The 15,790-nt window shown below is 49.9% G+C and overlaps 1 protein-coding gene across 2 annotated transcripts in view; it reads left to right on the forward strand.

Moving 5' to 3' along the window:
* Nucleotides 1-248: 248 nt before the first annotated feature.
* The window catches only part of FYCO1 (FYVE and coiled-coil domain autophagy adaptor 1), an 83,908-nt gene continuing 68,366 nt past the window's right edge, over nucleotides 249-15,790 (forward strand). The window contains exons 1-3 of one of the 2 annotated variants that reach the window (XM_014852424.3): nucleotides 249-386; nucleotides 11,056-11,178; nucleotides 14,520-14,626. In XM_014852424.3, the coding sequence (XP_014707910.1) occupies nucleotides 11,124-11,178; nucleotides 14,520-14,626 (162 nt within the window). In that variant the 5' untranslated portion in view covers nucleotides 249-386; nucleotides 11,056-11,123. Of the gene's footprint in view, nucleotides 387-10,393; nucleotides 10,534-11,055; nucleotides 11,179-14,519; nucleotides 14,627-15,790 lie in introns of those variants that run through there. The other variant, XM_014852425.3, reaches the window with a different exon arrangement.

Here is a 15,790-nt window from a genome sequence, read left to right on the forward strand (position 1 = left end):
ATCAACTCAAACTAGACACATTTCAAGTTCTCAAAAACCACACATGGACAGTGCCGCTCTCGAGATCGCAGAGCGATGATCTGTTGACCCATGCCCGCCTGGACGGCAAGGGTTAACCTAGGGCCGGCTCCCGGGCATAACCGGGCGCAGTTGTAAACCTCAGCTCTGCGGGACACGCTAACTTGCCGGGTGTCTTTGTCGGTGCCCATCTGCCTGTGGGGTCTGATGGGAGTTGTAGGCCTCGGCCTCGTGGAGCGTGCCGGGAGTTGTAGTCCGCGTCTGCCTGCGGTGGGGCTGCGTGTCATGGCCGCCCACGCCGCACTCCACTACTCTTCCGCTTGGCCCCAGAAAGTTTCGGTTCAGCCCAGACGTGGATCCACAAGCGCGTAAGTGCCGCTGGGGAGCCGGCCAGGCTTTGGGGGTGTCTCTGTCGCTGTGGCCCCGGAGCAGAGAACTTCCCTCCGGGCGCGGCTCGTCACCTGTTGCCGTTTCAGTCCCCGCCCATCCCGGGTCTCCCAAAGACCCCGCCCGAGCTCCTGGCCCTTGCCCAGTGGGCCCGGGAAGCGCGTCGGGCCGGTGAAGCTGACCTTGGAACCCAGGCTGCCTCTGGCGATCAGTTAGAAAGACAGACCCCCAAACACCAGTTCCAAGACCCCCGACGGCCGAGGGGCCGCAAAGGAGCCCATCATGTCGGGCTCTCAGAACAAGTCTGGGACTATTTGGGCTCAGGAGGACAAGTCCCTGAGTTTCTGCTTGAATTGTCCGAGAGGCCGCTGACCTTACGAAGCGTAATTCCTGGCTCAGCTGGGCCGGGACAGCCCAGACCTTCACTTGGCGAGAGTCCACTGATGCCTCTCTCTTTCCTCCCCTCCCATAAGGGGACGGTTTTTCTTCCCGGGCCGTTCTCAGGTCACGGCCATTCTCTGTACCTAGTGCCCCTTGTGCCCAGGTTCAGGGTCTTGAGATAGCCTCCAGGTGATCTTTCCTGAAACACCTGTGGATTTGTGGATTATCTCTAGTGTGGCCGCACTGGACTTGGGCTAGAGTCCACGCTGTTCGGAACCTAGGCTAGGGGATACAAGGAGAGGGCCGAATTTTATTTTTTATGTAAGAAAAGCACGTGTGGTTGACACATTAACCACATGTCTCCCTGTTAATCCACCTGTTCTCTGATGCCTCTTATCTGTCTTCACAGTTCCCATTGGCTGCCCCCTCCAGAAAAAAATAGAGTACTTTTTGAAACTGTCTGTTTTGGCCACAAGCCCTCTGCCCCTCCGCTTGTCTTACCACAGCAGTTTCCTTTGCCGGCAGAGAAATGGGTCAGGGGCTCTTTGAGGGCAGAGGATCAGGCCTTAATCTGCTCGCTGCCCTCCTGCTGCTGAGAGCCCTGTGGTGTCCTCTGTAGCAAGCTTAACTCCCCTACCAGCTGCCTCGTGGGGCTGTGGGCTGTTGCAGCCAGGGAAGAGCTGTCACACTGAGGTTTTCTGCTTTCTGAGAGCTTCTGCTTTCAGTGGCTCCCACCTTCTGAAGTGGGCCCATGTTGAGTGGGCTCCACTTGACCCTCCATTCTGTGACAACCACTGTCCATAAATTATTGAACACCCTGTACCAGTTGTGAGCCGTTGTTATCTTCACCCTGGAAATCAGAGTGAATTGTCTCAGTGGTGGGGCGTAGCTGTCTTTGATTAAAAGGATCTGAAAAAGCTTTTGATTTAGGAAACAGATTTTCTGCTTCTATTAAAAGTGTTCATCTTTGGGTAGTGCTTCATTTAGTTTTTAAACTGTTTTCAACATTTTGTTAGGAAAATAGTTAAATATGCAGAATCATTGAAAGAATTGTATAGTGAACATATCCCCACCTGTTAGATTCTGCAACTAATGTTTTACTTCAATTATTTTTGGAATCACATTGGAGTCGATCTTCTGACTGCTTCTTAGATGGTCTTTGCTCCTTGCGGCTGGTTTGGGGCACCCGCATGGATTCAGGAGCCATGCTTTTAGCCTGGTCCTTTCATGGCTGGATGACCCCACAGATGTTTGTGATGAGAGGAACCACCCAGAACAGAACAAGATCAGAGCAGCTGGTAGCTTTGACCCATGTTGGTTACCGAGGCCATGAGCTGCTGCCTGCAAGGACACAGAATAGGCACTCAATAGAATAGGCAGCCCCCCTCTTCCCTTTAGGAGAGAGGCTTGGCTGGTGTGTAACCTGTGTTTTCTGATAATTCCAAGGACAATTTTGGTGACTCAAGACTAGAATATCTTTAAACCTGAGGCAGAGGAAGTGTGTTGTCTAGCTGTGGTCTCATGGTGAAAATCACTGATAGGAACACAGAGTTTGGAGCCACATTCGTTGGAGCAGCCCCAGGCAACAGAGCAGGTAAGGTTCATTAATGGTGGCCTGTAACCCACCGGAGGCCGCCTGTGAGCAGAGATGAGCCGAGTTTGGCCTTGGCAACATCTGCTCACCTACTGGCTGGAATGTCATTGTCCTGCTCAAAAGATAAACAGTATTTCCTATTTGTGATCTCAATGCCAGTTTTTTTTTTTTTTTTTTTAAGCTGTTGATTGGCATAAGAGCCTCTGTTTGAACAACTAAATAAATCGGTAGGGTGGGTACTGAAATGTTTCCATGGGTCTCTGTGCTTGCTGTTTTTGCATGTGTCACTGTGCTGTCCCCACAATAAGACCTTCAGCCTCAGAGCACCTGTGCTCCGTGGCTTTTAGAAGGTGAGATGGCAGAGCCCTGCTCAGTTGGGCAGGAGGCGTTTTTCCCCTCTTCCTCACACTGGAGCCAGTCAGCCTGATGGTTTAGTGAGCACCGATGGTCCTTCCCGTTCACACAGGTCTCTGTGGCATGTGAAAAACACCAAGCACCTATTTCTAGTTGGGCAGATCCTGTTTTCAGGGATGAGGCTATGTATATCACTGTGCTTCCAAGGACAGATGTAAGGAGAATCTGAGGTCTGGTTGTAGTACTGTGGCCCTGTGGCTGGTTCCGGGGCCCAAGGGTGGCTCTGGCCAACCACCTCAGGAACCTGGGGTACTGCACCCTGTGCCTGGGGCAGAAAACCTAGTTAGGGGAACCCTTGGAATCCAGAAGAAAAACCTGAAGTGAAAAAGCAGTCTAAGCAAGCCGTTAGTGTGCAGAGGGCTGGGCCGAGAGAGGATCCCTGTAAGAGGTCTGGGATGGACGACTGAGCCAGAAGAGGTGGTTTAGCATGGAGGTCGAAGGCATTTCCTCAAGCTGAACCTGTAGCCCCAGTGCTTTTTCCAGGGCATCTGCAGCCTTGGTCAAGAGCAGCATGGGGGCACATAGAAGCCTCAGACACAGTTAGCTGTTGAGATAAAGGGTAACCTCCCCACATTGCACCTAAAAAATAAACCAGACAAGGTAGGTGGAGGTCAAATAACTTCCCCAGGACAGATAGATTTGCTAAAATTGCCTGAAAATATTTTGGTGAGCCAAACATGCCATAGGTCTCACTCAATCATGGCATGATCTTTATCGCGTTATTTGTTGCCTGATAGGCATTGGAAATTTCACATGACTACTCTGATTCCAGAATCTGAGTAGAGTCCAAATTGGCAGGGCTCAGCTACAATTGATAAAAGAGAAGACAGTTATCTTACCCATTGCCCCAACTCCAGCTCATAGCCATCCTGGGTCTCGTTTGCCGCTTCTGTCTGCAGCATAGCCCCACCCTCTGCCCCATCTGAACCCAGGTTGCTGCTCTTAAGCCCAGGGAGGACAGCAGAACTCAGATCCATCAGTGCCTCCCCACCCTTGCGGTTTTCCTGTTTGATGGTTCCAGATCCAAACTTCCAGGAATGGAGAGAGGAAAGGGCCTGGGGGAGGTTGGGTGAGTGGGGAGATGGTGGTAGCGGCAGAGGTTAGGTTGCCCTGAATGGAGCAGAGTACGCTTCTGGGTAAGGCTGCCTGGGGGTTGGAGCTGTGGTGCACACTTTCTTCTGTAGACACCCTTAATCCATCCAATCTATGATGGATTATTCCACTTACTCTCCGAATAGTAACTCCATGATATTTCTGCAGTGATGATGATATAATGTCCTCAATTACAACTTGATCTTAAATACATTATTTGAGTCAGCATAACAGTAATTTATGCTCAATAAAGGAAAATTGAAAAATCAAAGAAATAGACTTTTTTGAAAATTTGCCCATGTTTCCCACTATTGAAGGATAATTATTATTTACACGTTGGTACATTTCTATGCCTAAAGTTTAGCTTGGTTTGTGGAGCAAGACTCTATGTGCTTGGTTTGTCTCATTCATTCATTCAACGAGTAATGTATTAAGGGCCCTCTCTGTGCCAATACTACGCCAGCTCCTGGGGAAATAATGAACAGCAAAGAGAAGTGGGAAAGACAGATTAAACAAGAAATTACTGCACTGGTGATCAGCCACACAAGTGGAAGAAAGGAGAGCCTGTCTGTGGTGGGGGCTTAGAATCATGAACAGAGCGCAGTTTGGTGCCTCGTGTGTTCACCTGTTTTCATTCAAGTGCTTCTCGGTCCTCAAGTGATCTCTCTTGTTTATAAGCTTGTTAGAGTGATGCTGTCTATTTCTCCCCCCTGGAGGGTGAGTTCCTTGAAGGCCAGGGCCCCCACAGGCCTAGTTCACAGCTGTAGCCTCAGCTCCTGAATCAGGCCTGCCTCCTAATAGTGGTGCTCTTGCCTGGCAGGCAGTTTGTTAACACGTGCTAGTTACATGTTGTCTTCCTCATGGCCATGTTTAATGGCTGCAGCATATTCTATCAGCGATCCAGTTCGTAGTGCATCATTGACTAGACTGATTATTTTGGAGCTCTGCAATTTTCCCCACCCGCGTGGAGTTTATGTTGTTTGGGGCAGGAGTAGATGCACCAGTTGAGTTCTCAATTGTTTGTGCAGCTGTTCCAGAGAGTGCCCAGATTTTCAGAAGCGCTTTCGTCACCTCTTGGATGTTTTCTCTGGGCTTTCCAATGGCAGAACCTCGGAACTGCAGCCCCAAGTCCGGATGTGTGGCTCCTCTCAGGAGTAACTGCCCACCTTCCTAAAAAGGACAGTCAGCTTCCCCAGGCCCAGACGCAGCACCTCACATCCACAGGTCCCTCTTGACGCTGCTCTCCTGGGGCAGTGGGTTGGAATTGGGGCCAGCTTTGTGTGTGTTCCAGTGGAGTGACCAAGAAATCTGTAACTGTTGGTGGGACGGAGGGAGGGAGCCCAGAGAAGATTCAAGAAGTGATGGCAAAGTCTCAAGTCCCCATTCCCTTAAAAGAAAGAAGATTTTAAGCACGAAGGAGTGTTTGGGAAAAGATGACCCAGGCATGCCGTTGGTCAACATTTTAATCGTAGATCTAAGGGGTTGGGTCCCTAATGAGGCTTTGCTCACGTGTGCTGAAATGTCTGCCTATGAGGTGGCCTGTGACAAACTCCTGAGCACTCTCCTAGGCACCCTCCTGAAGCTCTGGTGAGGGCAGTCTGCCTGCCCACCGACCATTCCAGCCTGAGCCAGCAGGACCTCCGGGCCTTCACAGCTGCAGGTACCAGCCAAGCGCCCCCCATTCCATAGGTGGTCCCTAGACAGATGCTATTGGGTGTGCTGGAACAGGCCAAGGCAATGGACTCTTCCAGAAAGGCTTTGTGCTTTTGACTGATCTGAACCACCCTTGGTTAGGGTGGAGTTTACGACTGGTATGTTCCACCTTGTTGGGGCATGGGGGAGGAGCCCAACTTTATGGTGCCCTCTCTGGGTCAGTTCTTAGCTTGTGTTGGGAGCAAGTATGAAAAATTCTGAGGGCAGGGCAAGGTTGTCTTCCACATCCCAAACTTCCTCCTCCCCATCTGATCCTTCTTTCTTCATGTGGCTACTCAGACGCTGTATTCCTCCTGCCAGAGCCAGTTTCTGGGCAACATGTGAACATTAGTCATTTGCACCATGGTGTAATTAAGTTTACTTGAGTCAGTTGGTGTCTTCGTATCTTAATTTGGAACTAAACTGCTGTCTCTATTGTTTAAGGCATTTAGGGTATCTGGGCAGGTGTAGGAGGAATTTGGAGGTCAGGAAAGGTCCTTTACCTCTAAAGTAACACCTAGGCCATGACTGGGAGCTCAGGCAAGAGTCCCAGATAATAAATAAGAATTTTTTTAACTGCATTAAGCCCCTTTTCCTCTTTATCAGAAGGCTGGATGTTTTCAGATATTCTGGATAAGCTTAAACAGAATTTTGAGTTGTTGGCAAGAGAGTCCAGTGTTCCCAAAGATTTATAAAATGAGTTTCTCTGGTATTTGAAAGAGCTTGCCAGAGATAGTGATGGAGGTTTTACATGGCATCCAACAAGGACCCTGGGTTCATGGAGGGGACTTTGGCAGCCTTGTGAGGTATGGGAGTGCTGGAGTCCTTGCCCCTGTGCTGAAGCAACCATGGTGGTATAGACAGAATCTCTCTCTGAGTGTCTCCTGAGTTAGGAGAGCAGTTTGCTAACGGGTTGTAGAGGTCAGGATCTGGCTGGTTCATGCCAGAAGTCTGCAATCCCTGTGACATAATGAGAAATATATATTTGGTCTTTGTCCCTGGTTCCTGGCACAGAGCTTCTAAAACCCTTGGAATTTCCTGAGGGATAGGTGTATCTTTGGTTATTCATAGCAACCCCTTTCAACCATGCCTGAGTTTATGCTAATAAGAGGACTCCTAGTGGTTCCCTACATAGCTTTGGGATCGGGGCTGGTTGCCAGAGGAACCAACTATGTGATTAGGGGGTTGGAACTTTCGGCCCCACACCCCGAGACCTCTGAGGAGAGAATAGGGGCTGAAGATGGAGTTACTCTCCTGTGGCCAGTGATTTAATGCCTATGTAATGAAACCTCCATAAAAACCCCTGAAGATGGAGTTCTGAGAACTTCTGGGTTGGTGAACACACTGAGGTGCTAAAGTGTGGGAAGTCTGAGGGCATGGAAGCTCCCACACACTTCCCCACCTCCACAGACTCTAGGCATCCCTTCCATCTGGTTGTTCTTGAATTATATCCTTTAAAATAAACTGGTACTAGTAAAGTATTTCCCCAAGTTTTGTGGGCTGTTGTAGGAACGGCTGAGGAAGGGATCTGGCAAGCTCCAATTCATAGCTGGTTCATCAAAAGTATAGGTAGCAACCAGGGACTTGCCACTAGCCTCTGAAGCCAGGGCTGTCTTGTGGACTGAGCTGTGGGGTCTGCCCTGACTCCAGATACTTAGTGTCAAAACTGAATTGAGAGCCAGCCCTGATGGCCTAGTGGTTAAAGTGTGGTGCGCTCCGCTTCAGTGGCCCCAGTTTGCTTCCAGGCCTGGAACCACACCACTCATCTGTCAGTAGCCATGCTGTGGTGGTGGCTCACATAGAAAAACTCAAAGGACTCATAACTAGAATATACAACCATGTACTGGGACTTTGGGCAGGGAAAAGGGAAAAAAAAAACAGAGAGGGAGATTGGCAACAGATATTAGCTCAGGGCGAATCTTTCCTAGCAAAATAAATAAATAAATAAAAATTTAAAAAATAAACTGAATTGAATTGTAAGGCAACCAGTTGGTGTCAGAACTGGTTATTGGTGTGGAAAAAAGGCCAAACATTTGGTGTCAGGAGTGTTGTGAGTAAAAAATAGCTCATCCTTCAACCAAAGGGCAAGGTTATCTGGAGACACAAGGAAGTTGACCATTGGTGTGGAGAGAGAGAGCGCTCCATTCTGTGTTTTTCGTTGGTTAATAATGACCTCAGGCTGAGGAAGAGGGAGGGCAAAATGCTGAGTCCTTTCCAAGTCCATGAAAACAGCATCCCTATGGTGACCACGCTCTTCCAAGGAAGCTCTGACTTACTCCCTGAAACCCTGTGAGGTGGCGTCCCGCAGCCATGGTGGGGGAGCCACTGTGACCTGCAGGCCCAGCAGCTACTTTCTTAGGGCTCATTACCTTCATGATGACACAGGCTCTTTGGAAAATCAGCTTGTGTAACCAGCAGCGGGGCATGGCTCACCCCGTGCGTGACCTGGAAACTTGACATCAGCGGAGCGCTCTCCCAGGGTCAGGCAGAGAAGGCCTCCTGGGCTTGGGCTGACACAGGGACACTTGAAGGAGCGCATTTCAGTCTGCCCAGGCTCATCTGCCAAGATGCCATTTGGTATGCAGACATTGTTTCCCTCCTGCCAGGCTCCAGAGAGGGTGGATTCTAGGAAATCCAGCTGGAGGTGTAGTCCATGCGTTGTCGTGGCCAGAGCCTGGACGAGTTAACTCGGAATCTGTTGTTGTCACCGCTTCTTTCCCAGGCCCCGCCCTCTCCACCTGCACTTCTCACCCCAGTTTGAAGTATACACACGGACCCAGTGGGCTTCGTTTGAGGACTCATAGGGTATCAGTCATCTTCCTCCTAGATTATTTCTCCCAGAAGCTACAAGGCTCTCTGTTGACCGTAGTCACATAAGAGGGATGTGGATAGACAAACAGCCTTTGTGTTTGCCAGACCCTCCACCCCGGCAACCTTTCCTCCTTGGAATGACTTCCTCTTCATTTTTCAGGCCTCGCCCAACTCAGTTGCCATCATAGAGTGTCTCCCACACTCTCCCTTCCCCAAGCAGAATTAGTTTTCCTTTCCGCAGGTCCCAGTGCATCTTTCTAAATTCGTCACAATGCTGCTCTTTTCGGTAAGGTATAATGTACCGTATGTGAGTTTTAGCACGTGTGTTTTTCAGATCTATACAGGCATGTAACCACCACCATAATTAAGACACAGAACAGAATTGCCCCCCGGAATTTCTGCATACTCGCTTGTAGTCAAACCCTCCCTCGCCCCCAGCCCCTGCAAACCACTGTTCTGATTTCACCCCAGCGTTTTGCCTTTGAAAGAGTATCACGCACATGGAATCGTAAAGTATGTAGCCTGTAGCCTTTTCCATCTGGCTGCTTTCACTCCACATAAAGCATTTGTTGGTGTATCTTTGGTTCATTCCTTTTCCCCGCCGACTCGTAACTTTTTATCCATATCTCTGCATCACCTCTTCTGCCGTATCCGGATCGCTGGATATCTGTCTGTCTCCTTGGCGCACAGCCGAGCTCCTCCAGGGCTGGACTCTGTCTTGTGTGTCTCTGTATCCCCAGCTTGCACTTAGGAGGCCCTTGACGGAGTATGGTGTGGTGCCGGGGCAGCTGTGCATTGACAGTGATGATCCTTGGTCTTCACCTCGCAGGGAGGGGTGAAGTGTCTGCACGGGCAGCAGAGCCTCTGCAGAAGTCTGGCTGAGCCTGGGCTCTGCTCTCTCTAGGGCCCTTGCTGGTCCCTGCTCAGGCTCTGTGTTCAGCAGGTGACCTGGAGAGATGTCCAGGGATGCCAGGCTGGCCTCTTGTAAATCAGGCCCACCCTCAGTTTGGTGTGCATGATGGGTGCGGTGCCAGGACTTGTCGGGCAGCTTTGGATGGTTCTCTCTGGATCCCCTGACTCTGCTCTCTGGGGCTCCCTGTCTTGAATTGCTGGGAGTGTGATATAGGTGTGTGCCTGTGTTGTTCCTCCTAGGCTGGAGAAGCCGTCTTTCGGCCTTGTTTTCACTGAGTCAAGCTGCACTGACTTGTTAAGTTAAAAGTAGGCCTGGGCATGTCCACCGTGTGACAGGCCCTCCTCCTCTGGAATGCACATGTAAATACGTGGAGGAGCTTGAGGTTGGGGACCATTTCTATCCTAGGTCTTGTCTTGACTCCTGGACCAGTAAGGGGAAGATGGCGGTGGGGGAGTGAGGGCCAGCGTGTGTTAGAAACACTCAGGGTGGCAGCGTGTTATTTGGGAGACACTGGAGTCCGGGGGGCTTCCTAGAAGCCAGGGGAGGTGGTTGGTTGTCTGCTGTAGTGATGGTGGCCCAACTGTAAATCCACAGGATTTGAAATCAGACTGACCAGGGTTCAAACCCCAGTTCTTCTCCTTACTGACCTTAGACAAGTTACACGACTTCTCTGGTCGCCAGTTTCTCCTTTGTATGTTATCTGCCCCACTAGGGTGATGGTGAGAATTAAAATGATCACATGTGTAAAGCACCTAACAGGGCCCAGCACACAGTAGGCCCTCATTTAGTGCTGGCTGCTACTATGGCCACCTCTAGTCTTGCTATCTGCCTTTGCCAGCAAGCATTACCACTTTGTGTTAGACTTTTAAGGGAAGAATTAGAGGTTTTGAAAGAAGGACGCAGGAGTGTCCAAGTGCGTGTCCAGACTTTTTTCCAATGCTACTCAGATCTCCTCATCTTTGTTGATCTTCCGCCAGTACTGTGCCCTTAAATCATTTCAACAAGCACCCAAATGGGGCTGGTAACTCGGGACTCACCAGCCACAAGAAGACTGTAACCAAGCTTAAAATAGAGACGTGTCCCTTGACTGGCCACTGACGGCAAGCCAGGCAGTATCTGCGTACCCGGGCTGAGCCCGACTCTGGGCTGCTGGAGCCTGCAGACCTCCCCATGAGGGAGCCGCTTCCCCTGCGAGGCAAGCTGGGCTTTCCTTGGTCCAGGAGCCCTCAGGGTATGTGTCCTCAGCCTGTCGCCCCCCCCATGGCTGCCTGGCCAGAGGTTTCTGGCCATTCCTCAGAGAAAGCAAGCCTGGGGAGGACCTGGGGCCTGGCCTGGGGGTGACAGGGATCTGGTGGTAGCTGGCACCTTAGGCTGGGCAGGCCATCTAATTGGGGTTGGACTAGTTCTGGCCTTTGGTATGGGGGTGAGGTGAGGGGAGCCCCTGGAAGGCCTTTTTAAAGATGGAAAGTGAGGGAGTCCTGTCTAAGAGGGCAGAATAGGAGGGGAGCTCAGAAAGAAGAGGCCAAACTGTTTGGTTGATCTTATTTGTTTTTAAGCCCCAAACCAGGTCATTGTGCCTGAGTGTAAGTATGTCAGAAGCAGAGAGTGCCCACAGAGCAAGGCCCACACAGAAAGGTCAAGCCCTTCCCTTTGAGGGAAGACGCCTAGATGGAGTGACTATGTGCCCAGAGCAGCGTTCCCCTACTCCTGTCCTTACATCGTGTGTGTGACTGCTTCCTCCTTCCCCCTGCAGGCGCCGCCATGGAGTCTGACCTCTGCTGACCCGACCCAGGCAGGAGGCGCACAGCCAGGCCCGCCGCCATGGCTTCCAGCAGCGCGGAGAGCCAGCTCCAGAGGATCATCCGGGATCTGCAGGGTACTGTTGGGCTGCGGGCGCGCTGAGTTTGGTTTAGAGGGAGCAGTGGCTGTGCTTTTGCTGTGGCCAGTTGAAATCCAGCCCTTTCATCTGTGTTCACAGCGGGTAATTAGAGCCCTCAGGACACATCATCCTGAAATATTTGGGGCTCAGATGTCCACTCTGTGCAAAGCTGGGAGAGCTTGCCTGGGCCTCCCCTCAGGGAACTGGAAAGCCTCTTTGTAAACGAAATCAAATAGCTCTTTCTGGGTCTGGGTCTGGTATCCGGCTGTGTGTATATGTGTTTTCAAGCTAAGCCATTAAGTCTTTGGCTGAATCATGAGCCTCTGGGGTCTGATGAAGTTGGCTTAATTGGGGAGGAGTGTTCTCCCTCCCTCTGAGCAGGAAGACGGGATTCCCGTCTGTCTTGTTTTGCTGTCCCACCTGGGCCTGGTGGGCGGATGGCCTTTTGCCTGTAACACGCTCCAGTTCTGGGCCTACTGTCGTCCAGACTTCCTGAGCTCAGTGTTGCCCACTGAGAGAGAAGACTTGTGAGCCTCGTCTCTCTGAGAAGGGCAAGGCGGGGAGGGTGCGTGTGAAGAGGAGAAGACTCAGGAGAACAGACTGCTCTCTCACTCCTGGCTGCAGAGTCCAGGGCCCGAGTTCAGCCTTTCTGGTGGTGTCCCGGGGTCAGAATTTTGGCAAGTTTTCCATCCCCCGAAGATGTCCAGGGCCAGTCTTGTGAACCTCTTTGGGGCTCTAGCACATTTGCTGCAACACAGTCTGAAGCTGACCTCTTCCTCCACGTCGCAGAGACCACAGTGACCTTCTCCTGAAAGGCTGAAGGCCCAGGTTCCTGACAGCTCACACAGAGTGGTGACCAACTGCAGTCTCTCCTGCCCAGGGCCATCAAGCTGGTGGCAGCCAAAGTACCATCCTTATTCTGAAGGACAAAAGTCAGTGAGATAAAAATCATTCTCAGGCTTATCTCCTGTTTATATAGTACTTTGGGCCTCTAATGGCTAACAATTACTTGGCATCTCACATGTGCCAGGCACTGTCCTACATGACTTATGGATGATAACTCATTGTGTCATCACATTTGGTCCTTTGAGGTAGGAACCATTATTATTCCCATTTTGCGGATGCGGAAACAGGCTCAGAAAAGTGAAGTGACTTGCCTAAGGTCACCCAGCCAGTAAGGCAAAGCCTGGGTTTGTACATACACCTGGTGCCAGAGTCTGTGCTCTTAACCACACCAGCCTGCTTCCAGCTAAAATGTTAGATGGGTTTTTTTTTTAAATCTATACACACACACAGAGGCAGAGAAAGTAAAATGACAGTCCCTACAGATCTGAGTTTGCCACTGGCCATCAGGTTTCTACACAAAGTAGGCAGTCTTCTCTAATGTCTAGTCTATGGTTCTCAAGGACAACTCGGAGACCCAGATGTCCTTACTGGGAGGGAAGAGAGAGGAAGTGAGGACCCTCAGGTAGAGCTCCTGATCCAGGGAGGGGACTGGCATTAGCAATTGTTCAGTTGCCTTTTTCCACCCCATGTACTGGCTGCATCTGGTCATCCCCGACATCCCAAGGCCGAATCAGTGTCCTATACCCAGCCCACAGAGCACTTTGATGGGAACTCTTAACAGGCGCCACTTTCTCAAGACCCTTTCTTTTCATCTGTTGGCTCCTGTCTCAGTAAGCCTGTGACAGATCTACAGCATCCACCATAACACCTTAACTGAGGCGTCCTGTGCGGTGCGCAGCCTTCACCCCTCTGCAGGGCAGCCCCTTATCCTCCTGGTGACAGTAGGTATGAGGGCTTTGGAGTCAGGCAGGCTTTGCCTAAGCTCCTGGCTCTGCCTTTTAACCAGAAGATGTTGGCCAAGTCCCTCCACCCTTCCAAGGTGCAGTTGCTCTCTTTGTGTGTGACGTAGGTTTGATGATGACACCCACTTCTCATGATTGATGGCAGAAGCAAATATATAATTCATGTGAGGCTAAGATTTTTCATAACTAATACATTTTGAGTATCAGAGATCAGAGCTGAAAATTTCATATTTCATGTCCAAAGGCTCCTCCTTTCAGACTTTCAGGAGTTTCCAGACCAGGTTGTGAGTGTTTACCCAGCCTGGGGTGGAGGAGGGAGGCTATGTGTCCTGGTCCCTGGCCCTCGGTGCAGCCACAGTAGACACTAGTAGGGTGCAGCTCAACAACACTCACTTGTAAGAAGCAGTCCCAAGAATCTGTCTTCGCCGTTGGCTGACCTTTGCCTGGGGTCGGTGTTGATTAAATGTTAGCCCGCCCGGGCTCAGCCTCAGTCCTTGGCGGGTCCGCTTTCTAACTGTGGTACTTGACAGCAGGGCCGGTGGCTCTTCCGTTTTAAGAATCGTCAGAGAAGGAGATAGTTTTGTCCAGCACATCCCCACCGTCTCAGCTGGGGACATTTTACCCAGCTTCTGACAGTCCCTCTGTCCCACAGCAGGGGCTGTGAGGGAGTCAGAGGTGGTTTTTCTCCTTTTCTGCACAGGAAATGCATTATCTTAGAAGTTAAGAGGTGGGCTCTGGAGTCGGAAAGCCCTTGAGGAAACAGGTTCTCATTCCAGCTCTGCTGTTTGCCCCCCATGATCTTTGGCCAAGTACTCTGACCTTTTCCTGAGTTCCTCGTCTGTAAAATGGGGATGGTAATACCAGCCTTCGTCAGTTCTAAGGGGTACTTATTTTTTTCCACATTTGAACAGCTCTGAAATTGGGATCATCTTAAAATCAATTACATCTTCAATTTGTTGAAATAAGGCAATGCTTGCCTTGCAGGGCCGTATTAAATGAGGGTGGCAGGCAAAGCCCTGGACCCTCCTAGGCCCTCAGTTAGAAGCAGATATTGTGTTGTCATTCTTGGGATTATCATCACTATTATTTGCACATTCTGGGTCTTCCTGCAGCCTGGCCTTACCTATACTGAACGGTAGGGTTATAATAAACAACAACAAGAAACATTGCCAGAATAAAGAGTAAACCTTTCTGGAAGTCAGTATTAGGGGAGTTCTGAATGATTCATCTACACAGCAAACATTTGTTGGCAAAACACTGCATGAAAATTATGAGGCCTATGTCAGGGGCCTACAGGGATGACCAAGAACTGTGCTCAGTTAGCGAGATATTGTAAAGTACCTTGGGCTCTCAAGACATCTTAACGCCTTCTGACCTGGAATTACATCCCGTGGATGTCACATACCGCTTCACATGTCCGAGGCTTTGCCATCATTGACCACTTACTCCTCATACTTTTCGGGGTTATTCTGCTTCTCTCCCTGATGTCAGTCTCCATCTGGTTACATGTTCTTATTTGTTGTCTTAAAGATGCTGTGACAGAACTAAGCCAAGAATTTAAGGAAGCAGGGGAACCCATCACAGATGACAGCACCAGCTTGCATAAGTTTTCTTATAAACTTGAGTATCTCCTTCAAGTAAGTGACTCCTGTACTGTGTTGATTTCTGCTCTGTTGTCTCGTTTCCCTCTTGGGTGACTTGTCAGCATGCAGGATGTGGTTCAGAAACCTCGGTGGAGCCATGAAGCCCTCCTGGTTAGACTGAAGTCGGAGCAGTGCCCTGCGAGAGCCGAAGCCTCCAAGTGCAATCCTCTGGGGAATCAGAACGTTGCCTCTTAGGATAGTTTTGGCAATCGAGAACATTCTTTGGAGAGTTAGTCACCTTAGGGCAGGTCACAAGGTCACTGTATAGCAGGGATCTTAACTGTGGGGCAGTCACATACCCTTTGCCAGTCTGGTGAAAGCTGTGGGATCTCTCCCCAAGCAGACGTGCATATGTGTACACACCCGATCACACATTTTCCAGGAGCGTGTAGACCTCTGATGATTATCCAGAGGCTCCCGTTTTAGAGCTTTCTGCTCAAAGTGTGGTCCATAGACCAGCAGTATCAACATCATCTGGGAGCAGGTGAGAAACATATTCTTGCTTCCCACCTGACCTGCTGAATCAGGATCTCTGAGGTCAACTCAGGAAGTTTTCTTTTAACACACTCACAGTGTAATGCTTATGTCTGCTTGGTTCAAGAAGCACAGATCTGGGACCAGCCTGTGGTGCAGTGGTTAAGTTCGCGTGCTCTGCTTCGGTGGCCTGGGGTTCACTTGTTCGAATCCTGGGCGCGGAACTACACACTGTTTATCAAGCCATGCTGTGGCAGGTGTCCCACATATAAAGTAGAGGAAGATGGGCAGAGATGTTAGCTCAGGGCCTATCTTCCTCAGCAAAAAAGAGGAGTATTGGCAGCAGATGTTAGCTCAGGGCTAATCTTCCTCAAAAATAAATTAAAAATGTTTTTGAAAAAAGCTAGATCTAGAGAACACTGCAGATGTGGAAAAGTACAGGCAACTACAATAGGCAAAACGTTAATAGAAGTTACTACAATAGGACCAAAATGTTAATAGAAGTTATTTTAGGGTGGTAGTATTAGGCATTATAATTTTGTTTTTGTTTTATCCTGATTTCCTAACAACATATGCATATCTCACTTCTATAATCAGAAAAAAATGCCATAAAATATTATGTTATAGAAAGACATACCTATATCATTTTGAACACTGTAAGTCTGCAACCTCAGATCCCAGTAA

The sequence above is a fragment of the Equus asinus genome, chromosome 21, assembly GCF_041296235.1.
Source record: "Equus asinus isolate D_3611 breed Donkey chromosome 21, EquAss-T2T_v2, whole genome shotgun sequence".
In the NCBI taxonomy this organism is placed as follows: domain Eukaryota; kingdom Metazoa; phylum Chordata; class Mammalia; order Perissodactyla; family Equidae; genus Equus; species Equus asinus.